This window comes from Budorcas taxicolor, chromosome 3 (genome assembly GCF_023091745.1).
Source record: "Budorcas taxicolor isolate Tak-1 chromosome 3, Takin1.1, whole genome shotgun sequence".
NCBI lineage: Eukaryota > Metazoa > Chordata > Mammalia > Artiodactyla > Bovidae > Budorcas > Budorcas taxicolor.
The window spans coordinates 105,856,447-105,881,878 of record NC_068912.1 but is presented as its reverse complement, the minus strand read 5'-3'; the positions used below and the strand labels follow the sequence as shown (position 1 = coordinate 105,881,878).

The 25,432-nt window shown below is 41.3% G+C and overlaps 1 protein-coding gene across 1 annotated transcript in view; it reads left to right on the top strand.

The window, feature by feature from the left end:
* The window catches only part of SMAP2 (small ArfGAP2), a 47,919-nt gene that overhangs the window by 16,726 nt on the left and 5,761 nt on the right, over nt 1-25,432 (top strand). The window contains exons 2-8 of the mRNA XM_052637229.1: nt 15,737-15,870; nt 17,072-17,157; nt 18,152-18,230; nt 21,674-21,760; nt 22,924-23,005; nt 24,008-24,117; nt 24,890-25,055. Of these exons, the coding sequence (XP_052493189.1) occupies nt 15,737-15,870; nt 17,072-17,157; nt 18,152-18,230; nt 21,674-21,760; nt 22,924-23,005; nt 24,008-24,117; nt 24,890-25,055 (744 nt within the window). The remainder of the gene's footprint in view (nt 1-15,736; nt 15,871-17,071; nt 17,158-18,151; nt 18,231-21,673; nt 21,761-22,923; nt 23,006-24,007; nt 24,118-24,889; nt 25,056-25,432) is intronic.

Sequence of the window (25,432 nt, the reverse complement as noted above, 5' to 3'; positions counted from 1 at the left end):
ATTTCCTTTGATTCTTTGCTCTTAGCCCTGTTAGCACCATTCAGAACTCTGAGTACAAAGAGGGAGCAAAACTGAGAACTCACCACAAAATATATGAAACTGAAAAACAGTCACTGTTTGAAAGTTTAATTGCTGATCCTGCCTCAGCTTGTTCCCAGTCCGTGTTCAGCTTCATAATCCTGAAGTTGCTCGCCTTAGTTTATAAACAGTGTAGATTCTTAAATATCTTGCTTGATTTTTTTTCCTCAACAGCAGGCCCTCCTCCATGGGAAAGGTGCTATTTAAGGACCCACCACCAGGAATTTTCTCTCTAGAGAGCTCAACCCAGAGGATAAAGCCAAACTAGCCTTTTTGTGCTGCTGCTGCTCACTTAAGGCTCTTTTACTCATTTCTTAGCGGATAGAGAAATCCAGGCCTCTTCCTAAGGTTACTGGCATAGTCAGAGACCTGATCCTGCAGGTGGATCTCAAGATTCTCCAGAAAGAGAGGGTCTTCCCACTTGGAGGCCCAGCACTGTGTACCCACAACTTTCCTACTGGCTTCGCGTGGGAGCATTTATTTAAAAAGAACTATGAACATACTGTTTTTGTTTTTTTAAGAAGGTAAAATTTTATTTTGTTGGCATAAAATTTGAAAAAATTTAAACAGCAAAGCATATGCTAAACAAAATAACAGGTTAAAGAGAAATTTAAAAATCAAGAAACAAAAAAAAGTTGCAAAATGAGTTCTCCTAATCTATGCATTTATGGCTAAACCAATAAAAATAGTATTGCTTTTAAGGTTAAAGCATCTGCCTCCAATGCGGGAGACCTGGGTTCGATCCCTGGGTCGGGAAGATCCCCTGGAGAAGGAAATGGCAACCCACTCCAGTTATTCTTGCCTGGAGAATCCCATGGACGGAGGAGCCTCGTAGGCTACAGTCCACGGGGTCGCAAAGAGTCGGACACGACTGAGCGACTTCACCTTCACCTTAGCTGGGGATGTTGTTTTGTTTTTACATTCTTTTAAAAACCAATCAAAAATTTTTTGTGACAAGTATTGTTACTTTTATAGATTTTTAATAACAGCTTATTGCACTTCTTGTATTGTTTCAAATGCCTCCACCCGGTCATATCAAGCTTCAATTAATGAACTAAGTGAGGGTCTTTTATTGCAGCCAAAGTACAACAGTTATACTATCTAATTCTAGAGAGTGCAATAAAGTAGGACTACTATGTTCTTAAGCATTATATTGGGCTTCCCAAGTGGCTTAGTCGTTAAGAATCTGCTTGCCAGTGCAGGGGACGCTGATTTGATCCCTGGGTGGAGATGATCCTTTGGAGAAGGAAATACCAACCCATTCCAGTATTCTTGCCTGGGAAATCCTATGGACAGAGGAGCCTGGCAGACTATAGTCCATAGGGTCACAAAGAGTCACACACGACTTAGCAACTAACAACAACAAGCATTATATTAAATCCTATCTTAGAAATCATCATAAGAGCAAATGTAGCATCAATTGAATAACAGCCATTAAGTAAAAAGAGAGAAAACAAGGTGACTTTTGAAGAGAGGAAGCATAGACTGATGTCCTGCTGTGGTTGTGGATATTGAGGACGTGGCTGCTGTGGGATTAAAGCCAGACCTGACCCTGGGTCCCTCAGCCCTTGGGCTTTAACTCCTCCTTCCCTGGGAACCTGATGAAAGAGAGGGCTGCCCTGACCTCTCTGGCCTCTGCTTGCTGATTAGCAAGGCAGAGGAGTCCTGGGTCGGGGGTGGGGTGGGGGGCAAGGTTGGGGGGAAGCTAGAGTTTAAATTCTGCTTTGGCCTGTTTGTGTCTCCACTTCTTTTCTTAGCTCATTGAGCTTTCTCTCAGTCAACGGAGATGCCAGCCAACTTTGTTGAGGATTTTTTTTCTCATGGGACATGATCCATCTTTGATAGAAGGAAGTGTTTCTTTCCAATTCTCTCTCGAGGTCTTTGGCCAGCTTTCTGTATGAGTTACGCTTCTGGTGTACACTGCTGCTGTTTTCGTACACTTTAGGAAGTTTCTTCTTTTTAAGTTTTTGTGGTTTAAAAAAATTTATTTGAAAATGTGTTTACTTTTGGCTGTGCTGGGTCTTCACTGCTGCGTGTGGGCTCGTCGCAGCAAGCAGGGGCTGCTCTCTAGCTGCTCATGGGCTTCTCACTGTGGCGGCTTCTCTTATTTCGGAGCGTGGGCTCTAGGGTACTGGCCTCAGAAGTTGTGGTACACAGGGTTAGTTGGCTCCCTGGCATGTGGGATCTTCACAGACCAGGGATTGAACCCGTGTCCCCGGCTGGCATTGGCAGGCTGATTCTTAACCGCTGGACCGCCAGGGAAGTCCAGTTTCTTCTTGATTTCTAAGCAGCAAATTCCCTGCTTGATTATCTTTGAGCAAAGTTTCATTATATATTCTTGCTGTGGTTCAGTCAGTGTTTCAAGTTTCAGCAGAAGCTTTTGAATTTCACTTTCAAGTTATGAATATTCAAATTGCAGAGAGGCTCGTTCAGTTTGGAAATTTCTCATTTGACTTGTAAGCTCTTTTTCATTTGATTGTCTTCACACAATTTAAAAAATGTTCCTTGCTTTTCTCCTTCAAACCTTTTTAAGGAAATATTTAAGTAACAGCATAATGAGTCTCTTTGAATTGACTTCTGATTCATAGTCTAGGTGGTCTCCATTTTCTGATCCATTTCTTTTCTTTTTCAACTTTTTATTTTATACTGGGGTATAGCCAATTAACAATGTTGTGATAGTTTCAGGTGAACAGTGAAGGGACTCAGTCATACGTATACATGTCTCCATTCTCTCCCAAACTCCCCTCCCATTCAGGCTGCCACATGACATTGAGCAGAGTTCCATGTGCTCTAAGGAGGTCCTTGTTGGTTATCGATTTTAAATATAGGATCCATTCTTTTTGTGTAATTCCAAATTAGTGTCATCCATAAAATCTCTAAAGAGAGCAGGGAAATTTATCCTATTTGTCAGATTTTTAGCTGGCTCTTTTTATCATTTACAATCTATTTCATCCATGTATTTGAGTTTTCAAGCCTTTTTTCCCTTCTTTTCCCACACTCTTTGCCTCCATCATGCAGCTTGTTGGGAAAGCAATCCTAGGTTTTTCTAGAATGAGTGTTTTCAACCATGCCATCCATTCTTTCCCTCTGAAGTTATGCATTCTTCTGAGATGCTTTTAGGGTGTTTTTTCACCAGTCACTAGGGTTTGGAGAGATTTTGATGTATCTTTGAGTGGCCATGTATGTCCTTGAAAGCAAGCCACGATTACTCTGTGTAATGAAAGTTTAGGGGGCTCATGTTTAGTTCTTTTTAGAGAAAATCTGTGTCCTCAAGTAAAGAGGTGGACCTGTTTAGATTTTTATTACATTTTGCCATACTCAGTGTTTGTAGTAGCAGAGGACTGGGCTCCAGTGGAGGGAAGCATCAACTTCTGTGAGAGTCTTCATCCCGGCAGATGTTTTGGCCAGCTTTTTCCCTCTCCTTAGAATATATCAGCTCTCTACTATGAAAACAACCATAGCATCACATACCAGAACCTCCCAGGGGAACCCAGGAGACTCGGGTTTTGTCTCAGATTTTCAGAGAGCACCACTAGCAGTACTGCACAGCTGCTGCTCCAGGACTGGCTGGAAAGAGACCTCTGTGGCGGTTGAAGACCTTCTGGGCAGAACCAGGGACTTACCTTGTCCATGAAGGAGTCCCACAGTCTGCCTCAAATCAGAAAAAGGTGTCTGTGGGTGGGAGTTACCCTCTCGAATTTTTCTGTGTGCTGGAACTTGGCAACTGGCAGCTGCACACAGTTTTAGGGGAAGTGATGTCTTTGTTGGTGTATAGAAGAGAGAAAAGGAGTAAAAGGCCCAAATCATGGAAGAATTTAAGCCACATTTAGAAGTTTGGAGTTCAGTTAACAGTGGGGGTGTAAGTTACATGTCTTTGAATGGGGCAGTGACATCATTAGAACGTACCTTGGCAGAATGTCCTTTTCAAAGCCAAACAAACAACGAAGTTCCAACTTGGACCTGGTGCTTTCCCTTCTGAAGTATTCTGGGAAGTAGAGTTGAATAATAATGGTACAGGCTGGTTGATTTGGGAGTTTGGAAGTTCTTTAGTACTAGAAATATCACCTGAGTGCACGTTACCATCCACTGACGGGGTAACCAGAAAGGAAGAGTTAGAGCCTAAGCCACAGTAAATCCCTGCCGTCTAATAATAAAATAAGGCAAATAAGCTAAATTTGCTGAAAGTTAACTGCCCTTCCTTCGGTCTTTTCACAGTAGTTTAATGAGTTTCAGAGATGCAGTTACTACCTTTTAGGCCATAGCTTTGTGGCTAGTTAAATAACATGAGACGTGTGCAAGTATGTTACTGGACTAGTTCTCAGCAAGGACTGGTTTTCCTAGGCTTTAAGGAAGATAGATAGCCAGTGTGTGAAGAAGCTGAGAAAGTTGCCGCACCCCGCTGTAGACAGGGGCCTTGTTTTAGCTCTGGCCCTTTGACTGCTGTATTGTTTTAGACTTATTCCTCTCTGTAGGCTCTTTTTCGGTTATATTTAACTTTCTGTATCGCCACCCCGCCTCCAGAGCAAAGTCAAGGCTGTTGTTTTGTCTCTAAGCAAGCTCTGCTTAACAACAAGAGAAAGATGAAGTGTCTTCTCCCCCCCCCCCCCCACCCCAGTCCCCAGTCCCCAGTCTGCTTCCCTGCTGACTTCCTAGTGTTGCAAGCTTTAATGTCTTTAGAGAAGGACCATTTTAAGCTAACTGCTGAAACGGGTTGAGATGTAGATTGACTGCTTGTTTTATCAGTGATTGCTCAGCAGTGTTCTGCTTCACTCACCTCCTTTTCCTGGTTACCTGGTAGGAGGATAGTGTTGCTTTGCTTCATTTCCACGGATGGCATAGCAGTTTGTTTGCGTCGTCTGTCCTGTCATTGACCTCCTGGATTAAGTTGGTTCAACTGGCTTGTATTTTGGTTGAGTGTAGAATAGCTCCTCTCTCTAGAATCTCCAAACCTCTGTCTTTATCTTACATTTATTGTTATTTTACATAAATATGGGAGGAGTATAAAAGCAGCACCAGGAGGTTAAAAATGGTAAGAAGGCAGATTAATGGGACTCAGTATAAAGAAGACCTCACTAATATTCAGTGCCATCCAGCAGTAAAATGGCCTTCCATTCCGGGAGGAACCAGATGGAAGGATCTCAGTAACTAATGAGAAGTTTAGACTCAGTGACTTTTTCTTCCCTTTTTAAAAAAATAATTTATTTATTTATTTATTTGGCTGTTCTGGGTCATACTTGTGGCATGTGAGATCTAGTTCCCTAACCAGAAATCAAACCCCGCACCCACCCCCACCCCCACCCCGGTTGGGAGCACAGTCTTAGCCAGTGGACCACCAGGGAAGTCCCTAGACCAAATGACTTCTAATGTTCTTTCCACCTCTGATTTTCTCATTTTTCAATTCCTTGGTATAGTATTTTCTTTTATTCTCTAATCAGTCTCAGAAATCTTTCAATTTGTTTTGTTTCAAACATTTAAAAAGCGTAACTTCTTTTTTCAAAAACGTGAATGTGGACAGTGTCTCTTTTTGACAGAAGGAAACGACATTTTTGCAAGATGGACCAGGTGGAAAGGGACTGACTTCTCTTGCAGAACAATCTGAGAGCAGAGGTTGATTGAGTAAGCTCTTGTTTTGGCCTCATGGTTCCTTAAAATGTTTTTGCTTACGGAAGTTCAAAGTAACTGTTTATTGTTATTTTGGCATAGGGAACTAGGTGAATTCTCTTTTGAGTAGATGGAAATAGGCTGGTAAACATACCTCCTAGTAGCCCTATGTAATTTCTCCAAGATGCCACTGGTGTTTATGTGTATTCTTCTTTGTAGTAAATCAGGGGTTGAAGGGATATAATGAATGGAACTGAGATAACTAGCATTCAGTTCAGTTCAGTTGCTCAATTGTGTCCTACTCTTTGTGACCCCATGAACCGCAGCACGCCAGGCCTCCCTGTCCATCACCAACTCCTGGAGTCTACCCAAACCCATGTCCATCGAGTCGGTGATGCCATCCAACATCTCATCCTCTGTCATACCCTTCTCCTCCTGCCCTCAATCTTTCCCAGCATCAGGGTCTTTTCAAATGAGTCAGCTCTTCACATCAGGTGGCCAAAGTACTGGAATTTCAGCTTCAACATCAGCCCTTCCAATGAACACCCAGGACTGATCTCCTTTAGGATGGACTGGTTGGATCTCCTTGCAGTCCAAGGGACTCTGAAGAGTCTTCTCCAACACCACAGTTCAAAAGCATCAATTCTTCAGTGCTCAGCTTTCTTTATAGTCCAATTCTCACATCCATACATGACCACTGGAAAAACCATAGCCTTGACTAGACAGACCTTTGTTGACAAAGTAATGTCTCTGCTTTTCAATATGCTGTCTAGGTTGGTCATAACTTTCCTTCCAAGGAGTAAGCATCTTTTAATTTCATGGCTGCAGTCACCATCTGCAGTGATTTTGGAGCCCAGAAAAATAAAGTCAGCCACTGTTTTCACTGTTTACCCATGTATTTGCCGTGGAGTGATGGGACCGGATGCCATGATCTTCGTTTTCTGAATGTTGAGCTTGAAGCCAACTTTTTCACTCTCCTCTTTCACTTTCATCAAGAGGCTCTTTAGTTCTTCACTTTCTGCCATAAGGGTGGTGTCATCTGCATATCTGAAGTTATTGATAATTCTCCTGGCAATCTTGATTACAGCTTGTGCTTCATCCAGCCCAGCGTTTCTCATGATGTACTCTGCATATAAGTCAAATAAGCAGGGTGACAATATACAGCCTTGACGTACTCTTTTTCCTGTTTGGAACCAGTCTGTTGTTCCATGTCCAGTTCTAACTGTTGCTTCCTGACCTGCATACAGATTTCTCAAGAGGTAGGTCAGGTGGTCTGGTACTCCCATCTTTTACAGAATTTTCCACAGTTGATGGTGATCCACACAGTCAAAGGCTTTGGCATAGTCAATAAAGCAGAAATAGATGTTTTTCTGGAACTCTCTTGCTTTTTCCATGATCCAGCAGATGTTGGCAATTTGATCTCTGGTTCCTCTGCCTTTTCTAAAACCAGCTTGAACATCAGGGAGTTCACGGTTCACGTATTGCTGAAGCCTGGCTTGGAGAATTTTGAGCATTACTTTACTAGCATGTGAGATGAGTGCAATTGTGCAGTAGTTTGAGCATTCTTTGGCATTGCCTTTCTTTGGGATTGCAATTGTTCTTAAGACAAATATGGCCTCTTCTTTGCTTTGACTCCAGTTTCATGTTGCAGTTAATGACAGGCCAAGTCCAAGAGAAATTGAGCTCTATTTTTCAGACCAGAACATGTTGATGGAGCTTCTTTCTTATGTGTCTATCACATTTCAATGTCAGTCATAGGTTTCATGAATTGAATTTGATCTCATATCTTTAGATTCATCAAGACATCTTTGTATGTTAGCTCACATTACACTTTCAGAACCACTGAATTTCCAACAGGAAAGGATCAGCCAGTAGAACTGTAGTAGCTGGAGGACCTTTATAGTTCATGGTTTACCCTGTGCACTGCACAGGAATCATTTCTCTGCCTCCCTGAGAGTTGATCATCCAGCCTCTTCTTGAACACTTACTCTTATTGGTATCCCACTATTTCCGGATATGCTCCATTTGCTTTCACACAACCTTAATTATGCGTTAGGAAATTCTTCCCCAGAGTGTGCCAGCATCAACTTCTACTCATTGGTACTGGTGCTGCCTTTGGAGCCCCATCAAAGTAACCTAATCCCTTTCCTGTGTAATATCTTGGCCTTGCAGGTGTTTGAAAACTTCTCCCTTCATTTTGCAAAACAGGAAAAAAAATGGTATGCTTTTTATCTTGCTAATTGGTGACTTCATTTACCAAAGGAAGTACATTTTGCATGTACTGCTTGCAAGCACTGTGCTAGATGTTTGGGATAAATAATGATGAGATGAGGTCGTTGCCTTCCAGAGCTGATAGTCTATTTAGGGCAAGAGAGTCTTATAAGCCACTAACTGTAATAAGATATTCAGTTTGGGAAGAGCAAAGCAGGCAGCCATAACGAAGGTCAAGGTTTATTCCCCTGATGGCCTCGCAGAAAGAGGGGCCACTGGACTCGACTTTGGAGTTTGTCCGGCGGGGAATAAGGGAGACAGCCATTCCAGGCAGGAACTAGGTGTAGAGAGAGGCATGCGTGAGTCATGACATATTTCAGAATGATGACTTGCGCATCCTGCATGAAGCGCAGGCTCTGAAAGGGCTTTACTGTCATGCTAAGGTGTTTCAGCGTATCCTGCAGACACTAAGGAGTCATGCATGGCTGCGTTATTTTGCTTTTAAAATACCTCTACTGTTTTTTCTCATTGCAAAAGTAATACAAGTTCCTTGCAAATAAGTCAGAGAATATATAAAAAAATAGGAAAACAAATATTTCACAACTCCTCTACCCAGAAATATTAAATAGCTTCTAGTATTTTACATTTATTCTTGTAGAGATTTTCTTCTGTACATACATATACATTTATTCACATCCTTAAAAATGGTTTGATTTGTTCTGTGTGTACTGTTTAAAATCAGATTTTATCGCTCCAGTGTTTTGTTCTTGCCTGGGAAATCGCATGGACAGAGTAGTCTGGCAGGCTATAGTCCATGGCATCACAAAGAGTCAGACACAACTTAGCAGCTGAACAACACACAATCAGGCAGATTGTGATTTGGGGAAATAGTTCTTAATGGAAATGTGGCATAAAATGGAGAGTGAAGTGACCTAGCAATATGGAATATAGAATTTGGTAAGAAATTACAATTTGTGTATAGAATAATAGCTGCAAATATTCAAACAATAAAGTCCATGGCTAAGGGAAAAAGAAAATCGAATTTTATATAATTAATATAACTTGTATATGTTTCTGTATTAAATAAAGAACTACAAATTTTGCCCCTAATTTTATAGTGATATCATAGTTCTTTTATGTAATCTGTTGATATTTTTTGTTAGAACACGAATATTTTGAAAACATTCTTAATGTATTTCTTTCTGTATTTGACTTGTTGTTTCCCTGATGAATTCTTACAAGGGGGGAAAAGGAGGGAAGGAGGGTTCAAAGGATTTGCTTACTTCTGATTAATTTTTAAACAAATTTTGCCTCCCTGCTATGTGCTAGCAACTGTGCTATGTGTTGGCAATGTGACAGTGAACGGCACAGATCTGTCTGCTTTTGTGGCGCTTATAATTCAGTGGAGAAGACATGTTTAGCAATCACACAGATAAATATGTGATAAAGTATGGTACAACTGAGAAAAAAACAAGGGGAAGTGAAAGTCTCTAACCTTTAAAAAGTCCTTATTTCTATAGATATATACCAAAGTATATATAGATATATATAGATGGTATGATATATCTATATATCATATCATATCTATATATCATAGATGGTATGATATATCTATATATCATATCATATCTATATATCATAGATGGTATGATATTTGGGGTTTGCTTCAAAATATTCCAGGGTTGGGACTTGAGTATGTGGAAGTATAGCTAAAATTAAATTGGCCAGGGGTTGATAATTGCTGAAGCTGCTGGTTATTTACACTCACCTTGTTTGAAATTTTCCATAATGAAATGTAAAAGCCAGAAGAGAAGATGGAAATGAGAATATAATCTGGTTTAACTTGAGGGACTGAGGAAAAGCTCTTTTGAGGAGGAAACTTTTCAGCTGAGACCTTAATGATATATGGGCGTTGACCAGGCTATGAGGAATGGATGGTGCTTTGGGAGAGAGCTTTTTAGGTAGTGGGAGTGACTTGCACAAAGGCCAAAAGCCCTAAGTAAGGAACATGTTGGTGTTTTGAGGAAATGAAAGAAGGCTGGTGTGACCGGAGCTGAAAAGCTGGGCCAGATCATGTAAGTCCTTGGAGACATGTTACGGATTTTTTACTTTAATCCAACCACCCTAGAAAGCTTTTAAGCAACTGAGTAACAGGGTCACATTTGCTTCTTTAAGAGCTCAATCCGGCATATGGGAAAAGAATCTAAAAAATAGTAGGTATATGTATATATATATATAACAGATTCATTTTACTCTATACCTGAACTGTGGTGTTGGAGAAGACTCTTGAGAGTCCCTTGGACTGCAAGGATATCCAACCAGTCCATCCTAAAGGAGATCAGTCCTGGGTGTTCACTGGAAGGGCTGATGTTGAAGCTGAAACTCCAGTACTTTGGCCCCCTGATGTGAAGAGCTGACTCATTTGAAAAGACCCTGATGCTGGGAAAGATTGAGGGCAGGAGGAGAAGGGGACGACAGAGGATGAGATGGTTGGATGGCATCACCGACTTGATGGACATGGGTTTGGGTAGACTCCAGGAGTTGGTGATGGACAGGAAGGCCTGACGTGCTGCGGTTCATGAGGTCGCAAAGAGTCAGACACGACTGAGTGACTGAACTGAACTGAACTGAAACTAACACAACATTGTAAATAACCACATTAAAAATAAAAAGAGTTCAAGCTGGCTGTTTCACAGAGAATGGTTTTTGGTTTGGTTTGGAGGAGAGAGGAATATGAAAGTAGAGAGACATTCATTAGGAGGTTATTGCACTAGTCCAAGCGATCTGGTGGGTTTGAATTAGAGAAACAGTGTTGCACGTGGAGAGGAGACACGCTGATTTGAGAGAGGTTTGGTCTTGGTGATGCTGCAGAGATGGTGGTTGAAGGAGAGAGGTATAAATGAGGTATGAATTTTTGACTGCTGCATTTGATTGAATGGAGGTGAGATGGAGGTGAATGGATCAAGATGGAGAAGAATGGAGACAGAAGGTTTTGTGGCAAGAGATTGAGAGTTCAGTTTGGAATATACTGTTCAGAAAACTTGCACCAATTTACATTTTCACCTCTATGTTTACGACTACGTGAAAAGTTTATATTTGGGGCCTGATTTGTGTAGTTTTGTGTTTAGAGAGATTATTCTAGTGGGAGACTGGAGACCAATTGGTTGTTAGTCCATGAGCTCTTTGAATTAGGGAATCTCATCTTCACTGTCTCTGCCTTTGTATTCCTGGTACCTAGCAGGCAGAGTATTTGGCACATAAAAGGTACTCAGTGAAAAAGGAAAGTCACTTAGTCATGTCCAACTCTTTGCAACCCCATGGACTGTAGCCTGCCAGGCTCTTCTGCGCATGGAATTCTCCAGGTAAGAATACTGGAGTGAGTAGCAGTACCCTTCTCCAGGGGATCTGCTCAACCCAGGGATCAAAGCCAGGTTTCCCACATTGCAGGCGGATTCTTTACCATCTACTCAATAAATAATATTAAAAGAATAAATGCTTAACACAACATTGTAAATCAATTATTTTTCAATAAAAACATTTTAAAAGCTCCAACAAGAAAAAAAAATCTTATGCCCATTAAAAAAGAGAGAATGAATGCTTATGGGTGAGATAGGAGAAGGTCTAGGTAGAAATGGATAGTTTCTGGGAAAGTTTCCAAGGTAGATTCAACAGGGCTTGAAGGGAAGAGGGAAGAGTTTCTCTCCCTTCCTGGACGCTTCCTGTTGAAGAGCTATTCAACAGCTCCAAGGTGCTGGCAGGTCTAATTATGGGTAACCATCGATTTAGCAATGTTTTTTTTTTTTTCACCTCAACATTTATTGTTTGGAACTCTACAAGTTAGAGATTCATGAGCTGTAATTATTATGATAGTGACTTCAAGCTGTCTGTAAGTCTACTTCTCTTCTCTCTGCTGATTTCTCAAGCCCAGACAGAACACTTCTAGGCCCAGCAGCACTTGTGATGAGGGAAGTTTTAGCAGCGAGAAAAATTTGCAGCCAAGTATCAGTAGTTAACTCAGTTATGCAGAAGGCATCCAGTAGTTGAATGTAAATTGGATTTACCTATATGCTTTCCATTTTACAAATGGAGAAATAAACACTCGAGATACTTGTTAGAAGGTGTGAAAATAGTTAGGGTAAGCCCAGATATTGCTTAATGCTTCCTGAGCCCGCTCATAGGCCCCTGTTGAATATGTTCACTTAACCATGACTTTGTGCTAATCACTACCCAGTTTATGTCACTATCTATCCTCTTTGCTTTCAAAACAGTTCAGAATATTGCCTCTCAGAGTCTCTTTTCAACTTCAAAATGGCATCTTTTGTATATTTTCTCCTTGGTGGCCATGACCAGTGTGTATGGAACAACTGGATTATCTTGGCCTATAATGCCATGTTCCAGTAGGTTGGCCTTGTAGCAGCAATACAGGGTACTGTGTAATCCAGACACGTCAAATAGCTGTCAGCTTCTCGTCTTCCTTCGTGTGTGTAGTGGAGGCATGTGTGGACACAAAGGCAGAGTGGAAGTGTATAACAGAGAAGGGGAACAGGTGGGGGTTTAGGAAATACATTTCAAGGAACATTTCGGGGGAGACTTAGAAAACTGCCTAAAATTTCTTGTTTTCTAGAAGACTTTGAAATTGTATCGAGGGTAAATTTCTTCTTTCTGCTGTTCAGTCAATTGATTCTGGTTCTGACGTTTTAGGACTGGAACTCACATTCCTGTCTAACAGGAGCATTCTGTGGTCTTGCATAGTGTTGGTGTAGACATATGAATGCGTTAACACGCTGTTATCAATGAAAGTAGATGAATGGGAAGTGGGTTCCAGAAATCTCACTCTATACCATGTTCTTATATGTAGCTCTCTTTTGTTAGTATCTCTCCATAGTCTCAGCATGTAAGGTGAATATTACTGTACACATTTTGAAGATGAGGAAACTGAGGCCTAGGAGGTTTCAGTGTCTTTCTGAAGGTCGCGCAGCTAATTGTTATTGAAGCTGACCTTCAAACTTCAGTTTTTTGCTGGCTGCAAAGATTATACTTGCAATAACAACACCGTTTCCCCATATTTTCAGCCATATAAGTAACTGTCTCTCCTGTCTTTTCCTTTTCTCTAATTTCGGAATCCTGTATGGAGGATAAAGTTACAGCTTAATAAATCCAGCACCATAAAACTAAAGGAAGCTGAGTGTCTGAGATGGAACAGCCCATATTTCACTGGGAGAAGGTCGTAGGAGGGATGTGGGAGTGGGGCAAAGGAGGCTTTCCTTTGACTTTTCGTGAAAATATTATTGCCTGTGTTTCTATATGGAGGCCTTGTTAGCAGCTTCAGAATATCAGGATTTAGTCCTGTATTCCTCAGAGACCTTATACTCTGGAATGGGATCTAGAGAAATTCCCCAGTTGTGACAGTGACTTTGATGTTTGGGAATCACCTTCTCCAGACTTAGGGTCAGAAAGTAAATAGTGTAACACTCCACAGCTAACTTTTAATTCGTGTTTTTGGCTTCTGATTTTGTTAGCAAACAGGTGCAATTTAACTATCTTATCATGAGTTCTAGAATCTAGAGCAGAGGGAAAATGGTAAAGAGACATGAACTATTGACTTTTGGTCCCACTTTTAATCATGTATAATTTCGATTTATCTTGAGTTCCTTATAAAAACTATGACCCAAAATAGACCCGCAGCACCTTAAGGAATCTCATTTCCATCTATTTAGGTTTTCCAGTTTGTGTTTATGTAACTCACCACCATTGAAAGAAGTGTGTGGATCATTTGTGTGCTTGTTAGTTACGTGGCAGATATACTGTGCAAATCTGGGGATTTGAAGGGACTGAAGGTCTTTTTAGAAGATAAACCTGAGTGTATCAAGATTATTATAGCAGGAAGAGGGTATTGCAATAAAATTTCAGGCAGAGAACGCCACCTGGTGGTTATAAGGAGAACTTGAGCCTTCTGTATTTTCAGTTTTTAACCGTAATATCTGATATCTTTATCTAGAAATTACCTTATTTATAATAGCTGCCGATTCAAATTTCTAAAAATAATTTTCTTCCATATAACTCTAGCATTCCTTCATTGAAACTTCTGTCAAGGAATCTAGAAAAATGGTACTGAAGAATTTATTTACAGGGCAGCAGTGGATAAACAAAATTAGAGAATAGACTTATGGACATAGGGAGAGGGGAGGAGAGGCTGAAATGTATGGAGAGAGTAACGTGGAAACTTACATCACCATATGTGAAATAGATAGCCAACGAGAATTTGCTGTATGGCTCAGGAAACTCAAACAGGGGCTCTGTATCAACCTAGAAGGGTGGGATGGGGTGGGAGATTGTAGGGAGGTTCAAAAGGGAGGGGATATATGTAGACCTGTGGCTGATTCATGTTGAGGTTTGACAGAAAACAACAAAATTCTGTAAAGCAATTATCCTTCAGTAAAAAGATTAAAAAAAAAAACAAAAACTTCTGTCAAAACGCTCAGACTAACCACACCATTGTCTGTGTCCAGCAGAACCAAAACCTTGTGTCCTTTTTTGTTCCAAATGCGGGTTCTGTTTATCTCTGTAGAAACCCAGTTCGTGTCTTTTCACTTCTTTTTCACAGCCTCTAGCTCTTGACATCATGCTTCTTTTATGTGGTGAGTTTCTGCCTACTGGAGTAGTGGCAAAAGAAATATTAGTGATTTTTCAGTAAATCTTTGGCAGATGTCATATAAAAGTAGGTTGCTTTTACCCTGTATAAAAATTATGAAGAGGAGTTTGAAATTTTTCCAGAGTGGTTATTAGGGTGAGCAAAGTTGGCAGGGGATGGGAGATTATGTAACATCTTATATTAAAATACATGTCTGAGATTTTTTTTTTTTTTTTTGCTATAAGCATCCTTATTATATGGCAATTTTAAATCTAGATAATGCTGTAGGTGGGTAAAGTAGGGACATTAGCCCTAGGGGAAATGATCCTATTAAGTCAATCTGGATGCATATTTTATAGTCCTGGTGGGGAGGGGAGGATAAACAGAGTTTTAAATTTCAGGCTTAGCTGCAAGCTGGCATGGTATGTCTGTATCTTTTTTCCTAGTAGGAAAACTGAATCCAGGTCTCACCACCATTAACAAGTTTCTTGAGAGAGGGCTGTTCATGAAATATATTAAATAGAATGTGACATGACCTGCCACTGTTCTCCTGGGATTTTTAAAAACATAAGTAACAATATTATAATATTTGCAGTTCAACCTTTATGAGACTCTAAAAAAGCTAATGTTCCATACACAGATGCCCACATTATATATTTCTATGAAATGTCCAGAATTGGCAAATCTATAGAAAGAAAATGTAGATTTGTGGTTGCCAGGGGCTGGGGTCAGGGGAATTTTAGAGGAAATGGGAAGTGCCTGCTACTAGGCTTGAGAATTCTTCTTGGGGAGGATGAAGACATTATGGAATTAGATAGTGACGATGATACATAACTGTGTGAATATACTAAAGACTACCATATTGTACACTTTAAACTTTTTTTAAAAAAAGCTCATTTTTGGAAAAATTAACAAAACAATGACCCAAAAAAGGTGATTGTGGAATTCCCTGGCAGTCCAGTGGTTAGGACTCAGAGCTTTCCCTGCTAGGCCTGGGGTTCAGTCCCTGTTCAAGGAACTAAAATCCCGCAAGCCTCACAGCGCAGCCAAAAAAATAAAAACAAAATTTTTAAAAATTTAAAAGGTGATCGTGGTAACAATTCTCTCACTGATGTTCTAGCTGAAATGTTATCTGATAACCTAAATAATTCTGGTTTGGGTTGTGAATGTTGTTTTAATTTTTACTCTATTGCCCCCTGATCCTGCCCTCCACAGGGCCACGATGGGCCTCCTGGAACATTGGCGTGTTCATCTGCATTCGATGTGCTGGAATCCACAGGAATCTCGGGGTGCACATATCCAGGGTAAAATCGGTTAACCTTGACCAGTGGACTCAAGAACAGATCCAGGTACTTGCACAACCCAGGAGTGAGTCAGCTGCTCCCATACTTCATGTGAAAGTAGTTCCAGATGAATTTCAGTCAAACTGGGCACAAAGGTGAAGGTAGAGGGAAGTTTAAGTATTCAACACTAACGCCGCAATAAAAAATTTTTATCTTTGTATTTAAGACACAAGTTATTCCACTTATATTTTACCTCCTTCAAAACACAAATACTCTATGGACTAGGACCCCATGGATCCATGAAGACATGAAGGAGGATCTTTGTATTATTTTCTAAGGCCCTTATCATTTTCAGATCTAATGTTTGTAATTTTAGATACTCACTTAAAAAAGAAGTCCAACACGTATACTTTTAATGTTTTTTATTGCAGAAATGCATATATGAATCCTGCTTGCTGTTAGGTTGGTGGGCTGACTGTGAGACACTTAAGTTAGTGAGTCCAGCCTGGCTGGAGAGCTGCAGGTTGATATGGCTTCCCTGTTTTCTGTTCTCTTCCTGCATTGAAACTTCTTAAAGTAATTTACAAATGTGTATATATATATATAATTTGTTTTCGGGAAATCTCCTGGCTCCAAAGAAAACCAGTTGCTAAAGTTGATATTGTAAGTAAGAGGTTATTCTTGACAGAAAATGGCTTTAGAAGTTACTTTAGGTTATCTTTATAGATTCACTGAAGGACTAAAAGATTAGTTATATTTTTCAGTTATATTTGAAGATGTTTAAAAATCTTGGAATTTATCTCTCACAAATGTTAAGGAGTCTTTCAAAAGCCTAATGAGAAACATATTTGTTGGTAATACAGTGGATAGGTTAATTGCTACTAGAAACTCAGAATTGTAGTTGTTCGTAATTACTGCCTGCCTGATTAGGCACTGATTATTGCCTGCCAAGTAGACATTTGTATTGGCAGCTCTATGTCGTGGACTTTCAAATGGGATCTTAAATTACTATTGAATCAAATATATCATGTTAGACAAATCTTTCAATAAAAGGAGACAGAGTGGCAGGAAAGACAGCTGTGGAAGGAAATGGTTGGGAGCAGAGCCGAGAGAATCATGGATTATAAATCAGAATACGCAGGTTTAAATCTCGGTTCTGCCACTCCCTAGGTTGGCTTTTCAACTGTAAAATGATGCAGTTGGATAAGAAGTTTTTCAGTTCTTTCCTAATGTGGCATTCCTTGTTTCCACATCTTTTTGATTGCAGTGCATGCAAGAGATGGGGAATGGAAAGGCAAACCGACTTTATGAAGCCTACCTGCCTGAGACCTTTCGGCGACCTCAAATAGACCAGTATCTTTTTTGGAGCAACTTCAAAGGCTGAATGGTTTTATTGGTGGTGGTGGTGTTGGTAGTGTCTTGGGAGAGTTACAGAAGACTCAGGACCCATGATCTGACTGGGCCATCTTTATATGTGGATGAGTTGAAGTCTGTCTGGCTTTTCCTCTCTCCTGCAACCAAGACATATAGAAAGCCCATGTATACTCTCTAATGTCAGAATGGTGGTGTCACACAGGGGCGACTCATCCCCAAATTAAGACTGCTGTGGTTCACTGTGAATTCTTCCATAGAGTGACATCTCCAATAGTCTTTGAATCTCTGAAACTATTGTTTGATAAAAAGAATAGTTTATTGTGCTATGTTGATTCAGCAAAACTGCCACTGATTTTTAATGCCTTTTTATGCCCTACCTGAAAGAATTAACTTGTTGACCAGTTAATCCACAACTTTCTTCCCCCAGCCCCTCGAATGGAGATGGCACTCAGCTCATAAAACCAAACTCCCTGAAGGCAGTGCTTCTCAAAACATGGCTTGTAGACCATCTTCTTAGAGTTTGATTTTGGTGGGTACAAGGAGAACCTACTAAATGTAGATTTGGAGCCCTGCAGAGGACCCCAGATCAGAATCTGGCAGTGGGGCACGGGAGTCCCGTATATTTTTTTTAAGGGGCACTCAGATGTCTGTTTCAGTCCTGTTGACTTAAGGACTTTAAAGTAGATAACTGACTGCTTTACCTGTATTCTATCAGTAGAACAGCCGCAGGCTCCACTGCTGTCAAAATGAAGAGGGACCCCATTTCTGCTGTAGGAAATGGTGATTCCCTGCAGTAGCCACGAAGGAGGCATTTTAAGGTTTGGGTTAGGGATAGGCCAGAAGAGATAGGAGCCACGTGGGGAAACCAGGCAGAAGGAAGAGGGGGAACAATGCTCACGGGATACAAATGGACCTTTTATGGTCATTCTGTGAGAAAGACTTGCTTGCTTTATCCTTAATAAGCTTCTTGCAGTGCGGTCGAGGGATTTATTCGAGATAAATATGAGAAGAAGAAATACATGGACCGAAGTCTGGACATCAACGCCTTTAGGGTTGGTTGTAAATCTTTCAAGTTTTGTTCATAATAAACAACTTGCTTATTAATCAGGCCTGGGGAGAATCTGAAGAACAGCTACCAAAATACTCTAAGAACATAAAAACAAAAAAAGTAGAATAAAGCAAGCTATTGAATCAAGACCCTGAGATATCATGGAGCAAACTTTTGCCTCAGGGATGGACCAACCATCAGTTAATTCTTTACCATGATCTGAATTTAGATGTCAATGATTCCCATTTCCAAACTATTTCTTTATATGGATATGTTGGGCATACTAGATCAAATAGAATAGTGTGTGTGTGCATACATACGTGTGTGTGCATTTTTTTTTCTGTAAGTGAAGTCACCAAAATTGATGTAATTATATCAGCAGAGTTTCCTTAAATTTGGCCAGCATATATTTCCATTGTGTCAGTTGACTGACTGCCAATGGAACGCTTGTTCTTGAGAGGAGTTTTAGGAGACTCCCAGTTGCCAAATACACTTTGCATCCTAGGCATGTGGTTAGAATCTGAAATACAGTGTACAAGAGGAAATACAACATGGTTTCTGGAAGAAGGAAATATGCCTGACTAATGACAGCTAGAGGGGAACCTATAAATATGACTAACTTAAACCTTCGAAAAGCCTTTGACAAGACTAATAAATTTGCTTTGAAATAATCAACTGTTTCTCTAGCTAAGGAAGTATGGAGAATATGGGATTCTCCAGTTCTAGCAAAAGACCTATCTACCTAGCATCTGTCCTCTCTCTGTTGTTTATTTTGATGGAAGATGTGCTAGCCAGTGAGATCATTACATTTACACAGGGCTCTAAGCCCTTCCAGATAAAGTCAAACTAATTGGAATTAGCTCGAGACCGATCTTTTGATCTTGTATGAAAAGGGGCACTAACCGGTCGTTGATTTCAACGTGGGCAAGTAAGTGCAGGGTAATACATGTAGTTAGGTAACGATAATTCCTTCTCAGCTTTGTATGAGGGACTCTTACGTCACAGTCATCCAGAAAAGGGATGTGTCGTAACTCTTCCAAGAAAGACTTAACCCAGCATACCTTTATGGCTTGGATGGCATCATCTAGAAGAGTTTGAAACCAAAAGAAACAGACCTTTCCTTTCCTTTGTAGAAAACTGTAGTCTGTCTGCTTAGCTCTGTTCATTGTACAAGAACATATGAAATCAGATGAGGTCAAACAAAAGGTATCTGAGGTAATTCAGAAGGTAGGAGAAGAGGAAAGAGGTGCTGCATGGAAATAGATGGTATTCATTCATAATTATGTTTCTGCTGTACCATACCCATGAAAGCAGCCTGTTTTACTCAGTAAATGTTTTCAGTTAGAAAGGAAATGTTTCCTGTGTGCCAAAGAGCTATTTCAAAACCTTTTATTTGATGTATTTAGACTTTTAAAAAATATCTTTGTGAAGATTTATATGCCAAGAATTAATATTTGCTGAGTGAAGGCATTTAATATCAAATCTAAAAGAAACTGGCTTTGTTGAAGAGTAATCTTCTTAAATAGACAGATAAGATGTTTTTAATTTCAAGAAATAAAGTGTTCTGTATTAACGTATTACACTATGTATGCAGCAAGCATCGCTGGGTGTGTCCTTCGTGATTATGATATCACTTTACAGATAATATGGAAGTTAAACTGGAAAATCCATGCCTACTCTTTCTGCATAATGACTGTCACCCGTGTGTTTCCCCCATTCTTCCCTGTGTAGTTACTTTTTGAAGGCATAACTGTGCCATGTTTGGATAGAATGTTTCCTGCTTTCCTTTAACTCAGCACGTCATGTTTTTACCTGTCACCTGTTTACTTGTTACTTTTCACAACTTGTAATCGTTGCCTCTTGTTCAGTGAGCAGCTAGATCACAGCTTGTTTCACTCTTCCCCTCTGTGGCATAAAGGTTCCGTTTCTCTTCAGATACGTTGCTCTGGAATGAACTTCCTGGCATATGTCACTTTCTCCATGCTTTGGATTATTTTTTTTAAGGTATATTACAAGATACAATGTTCTCTTGGTCAAAGGGTTTCAGTATTTGTCTCTTCGTATGTTTGCCAATATATTTTTTAGAAGTTGTACTGTTCTACACTGTCTTCTTAGCATTGGATGAGTAGAGTAGTTTTACTCCATCCCTACCAATATTAGATAGTACTATTAAGATTTTTTTCTCCTCCCCAAAATGTTTTTGTTTTTGTTTTTTTTGGCCATGCCTCGTGGCTTGAAATCTTATTTCTCCAACCAGAGGTCAAACCTGGATTCTCAGCACTGAATGTTCAGAGTCCTAACCACTGGACTGCCAGGGAATTCCGCCCAAAAGTGCATTTTAAATTTCACTTTTTGATCATGATCAGGGCCGACCATTTTTCGTGTGTATTTGTTGTTCAGTTGCTAAGTGGTGTCCAACTGTTTGTGACCCCGTGGACTGCAGCATGCCAGGCCTCCCTGTCCTTCACCGTCTCCCGGAGTTCACCCAGGTTCATGTCCATTGAATTAGTGATGCCATCCAACCATCTCATCCTCTGCCACCCACTTCTTTTGCCTTCAGTCTTTCCCAGCATCAGGGTCTTTTCCAATGAGTTGGCTGTTCGTGTCAGGTGGCCAAAGTATTGGAGCTTGAGCTCCAGCTGTCCTGCATTTTACAAATAAGATTCGTGAGGGCAGGAGAAGGGGGTGACAGAGGATGAGATGGTTGGATGGCATCACTGACTCAATTGGCATGAGTTTGAGCAAACTGTGGGAGATAATGAAGGACAGGATAGCCTGGCATGCTACAGTCCATGGGGTCACAGAGTCAGACACAACTGAGTGACTAAACAACAGAACCCTCTGGCTAGAAGAGGCAGATGGGGGACTTCAAACTTTATCCATTTTATTTATACAATATCCTTTAATATATAGCAAATTACATTTATGTTCTGTTATTCTTTTGATCCAGGTGATAGCCCTGTGGGATTAGTTCACAGCTCTTCTCACTCACATTTTATATATAAGGAAACACTTCATCTTTGGCTCATATTTGTAAGGGAGAGAACCTTTGATTGAAGGCTGTATGTCAAGTAAGATGAACATTTTTCACTACCGTACCAAGATGAGCAAGTTAAACTTGGGTCCAAAAGGGACAGCAAACTGGTGAAATGTTTTAACCTCTATAGATAACCCGGTCTGCACACTTAACAGTCATACATGGATTAGACAGAACAAGGAGGGAGATACTTAAGAGATTTGAAAGATGCCTCTTTACAGCCTTGAGGCCAGGGTGGAAGAGGCCAGCACTCATGCCCCACACAAGACCCTCCCACAGTTTGTCAGGCTCCTGCATCAGATTCAGCAGGGATTTGTGTGTCCTTTTGAGACATTTAGGATTCTAATTTGTTGAACTGTTAGTCACCATGGGGTCTGTTCTTTGTCTTGTTTTTTTTTTAATCATCATAGAAAGAAAAAGATAACAAGTGGAAAAGAGGGAGCGAACCAGCTCCAGAGAAAAAAATGGAACCTGTTGTTTTTGAGAAAGTGAAAATGGTAAGTGGGGGCAGTGTGTGTGCTGTGTGGATGGCTCAGGGTTTGTTGACATGTATGGCGGGGAGGGCAGTGGATGAGAGGAGAGGGGAGGGGAGGGGTGGGGAGGCGTAGGGCTCGTTGAGAGCACGTTGCACCATTGCACCTGGGATTAAAGGGGGCCACGTTCGGATTAGATCACCCACTGCCATTTCTGCTGCTTTCCCATTGCCTGTTGCTGCCCAATCTGCTCTGTCACACTGCCTTTGGGAGCTTGGGAATGGCACCTGTCCCATCTGAGCAAGAGGCACGTTTCATGGCAGAATGCCAAGGCTCCGTGACACCTTCTGAGCAGATGCTACGTTAGTCCTCTCCTTAGGCCTTCTGTACCTGGTTTTCCTGTTGCTGTTAAGAACAGTCCAGAAGCCAGGCCATAGTAATTCATTTTAAACCATCCCTTCTTGTGTTCTCGCTCTGTCATAATGAAGTAGGCACTCTTCTTTTCCCACTGGACACCTGATGGCCGTGGTAGTAGATACTCTAAGATGGGACTTCCCAGGTGGCGCTAGTGGTAAAGAACCTGCCTGCCATTGCAGGAGGTGTAAGAGACACGGGTTCAATCCCTGGGTCACGACTCTTAACACGTTTGGAATCTTGGGAAAGAAGACTTTTTACTGTTTTCCTTTGAGGGTCTTTTAGCATCATTCTGAATCGTATTGTCTGCGAACACAGTCCGTAGTGATATTGGCAGAGCGAATTAGGTAACCTATAAAATGAGTTCCCTTTTGGTATTAAAGGTTTTCTAATCACTGGGAGAAGTGTTGGCCATTACCTTTTGTACCATCAGACACCTGCCTTTATTCTTTGCTTCTCCTGGGACCAAAAACCACTGCCTCTGTTGGATACCCTGGTCTGTGGTTGTCTTGGTTTCGGAAAGATCTGTCTCTTTAGAAAGCCAGATAAGTGCAGATGACAGCTTTGTTTTTCACTTTAGGTTTGATTTCTGCACTTTGTCTTCTGATTTGGTTTTTTTTCACATAACACTTCCTGAGTTCTGTTCCTTTGGTAACTCTCTTTGAATAACAACATCCATGCCACAGTAATTCCTGTGGCTTTACAGTTGGAGAGGGGAATAGAGGCTTCAAAAACACCTGCTTATTTCTTTCTGTAACATATTTTAACCCTAGCCACAGAAAAAAGAAGATCCACAGCTGCCTCGGAAAACCTCCCCAAAATCCAAAGCTCCTGCGGTGGATCTCTTGGGCCTTGGTAAGAGCTAGACTTTTCCACTCCTGTAATCTCAGCAATGTTGATGAATTCTCTGTGATCCTGGGGAGATAGGTAGAGATGGGGTTGTTCGGTTGGTGGCTTCATCACTAAGGTTGTTCCGTCCTGTTCTTCCTGCTGTTTTACATCTGAGCAGTTGTTCTAAAAAGTGCTGACAGTCTTTAGGGAGACAGTGCTGCACTAGAGGAGTGGTCAGGCCCAGTACTGGTTGCGCATGGCCTTGGAAGCCGGAGTCCCAGCTCTGCCACCCTCTATCTTTGTGACCTTGGGGAGCTTGCTCAACCTCTCAACATAACTTTTCTCCTGTAGTGAGGATGATGAGTCTACATCAGAGATGTTGTTGGAAGGACTAAATGAGATAATGCCTCTAAAGCTCTTAGCTCCTTGCCCACACACACGGAGCATTCAGTAAGTGTTTGCAAGTTTCACTAGACCAGCACCTGTGAGCCTTGCCCCCAGCCCTCTCGTTTTCCAGGTGCATCCTGTTTCTGAGATGGCCCCTTACCTTGTGGTCATTTTCCTCCAAACTTTTGAAACCCTGAGCTAGTGGTTCTGCCCCTTTCAGAAATAGAGCCTATTCTTACTTTTCATAGTACTGATGACTGTACTTTGTTTCAGTCCATTCCTGCTGAGTATTGGCTACTTCAGCTTCTCATGTCTGTACTTTTCATTTCTCTCTGAGAATAAATCCTGCACAGCTTTGCCCCTCAAATAGCCAGAAGGGAGCCAGGCATCTCCCTTGCAATGGTGCTAATGTAGCCTTGAAGCCCAAGTTCCTCCTGTCCTCTGCTGAGCTACAGGTTTTCCAGTATGTTCTTGGGAATCTTGTGAGATGCCTCCTTATCCAAGCTGTATGGTTCCAGAGCCTAGATTTCAGGGTCTGTGATTGGGGCATGTGGGGCTTCTCTACTTTGTGTCTGGAAGAGAAGAAAGGAATGGGCTTAATAAGCAGGGCTACATTTTAACTTTGGCCTCTCTTTCCAGATGCTCCTGTATCCTGCTCCATTACAAATGGTAAGGCCAGTAATACCCTAGAGAAGGATTTAGATCTTCTGGCCTCTGTTTCATCTCCCTCTTCTTCGGTTTCCAGAAAGGTGAGTCTTATGGGTGACTCAGGAGGAAAGAGCATTCTGTAAAGGGTGCTTTTGATAACTTAATCCTGGAGTCAAGTCATGCATTCTTGGTGGAATTGACTTTGGTTTTCTTGATTCTTCCCTTAACCCTGTCATCTCTGTTACAGCCTATTCATTCCATTTTGTCTCTTGCCCCCAAAGATTGGGCCCTTTATGTGAACTTCTGTTGAAGATGTGTCAGTTTGTAAAGGCTAATCCTATAAGTCAGCTCCTCAGCCTGAGTTATTGCCAGAGAGTTTGTAAATAGGAAAGGCTTGAGACCGTCAGTGACTCCCATTTGTGGAATGCCTGCTGTGTACACCAGGCAGTGCTGGGTGATTTTGTGTATCATTTTGTATATTTCCCTTATGATTTGAAATATTCACCACAATCCTGCAAGATGGGTCTTCCAAATGAGGAAAGAGTTCAGAAAAGTTACATGACTAGCCTCTTGTTACACAACCAGTAAACAGTGGTACTGGGATCTTAGTTCTCTCTGGCTGCATCATTTGTAGGTCATTTTAATTTGTTAGTTTTTCACCAAATCACATCATTTTGCTAAAGAGCAAAGAATTGTACCAGAGCTTAACTATTAGGTGTTTCCAGATGTTTTTATGGTAAAAGTTTCAGGAAGCTACTAACTCGAGCCACGTTTTCTCATGGCAAATGTTAGAAGCACCTGAGAGATGAGGGAGGTCCTTTACAGAGAACCCCAGGAGGACCATTCCAATTCCTCCCTGCCCTTTGTCCTAAGGTTGTAGGTTCCATGCCAACCCCAGGGAGTGCTGGCTCAGTTCCGGAAAACCTGAACCTGTTTCCAGAGCCAGGGAGCAAATCAGAAGAAACAAGCAAGAAGCAGCTGTCTAAAGACTCCATCCTGTCACTGTATGGATCCCAGACGCCTCAGATGCCCACCCAAGGTAGAGTTCACAGGGGTCATGGCAGTGTGCCAGGTAGAAACGGGAGGCCTTCCATGCAGGAATTATTTGTTGTGCCAGGGGCAGTTTCTCTGGGGGCCCTGACATCATACTCCAAACAAGCCTGAGCATGACATTTCTTATGAAGCCACTATCAGGAGATAGATATTAATGTAACTCAGAGCCATGCTTCTGTGGGGTCTGGCCTCTGTGAAGCCTGACTCGGGGTCTGGATCTGGACCCTAAAGGGGAAGTGCCTGGGTCTGCAGCCCGCTAGAAGCCAGAGGATCTGTCTGAGGAATCTTAGCTGGAAGGGGCAGCCAGCGAGCGTTGGATTGGCCTTGTGTGCATTCCTCTTTCACGAATCTGTGTGTCTGTTC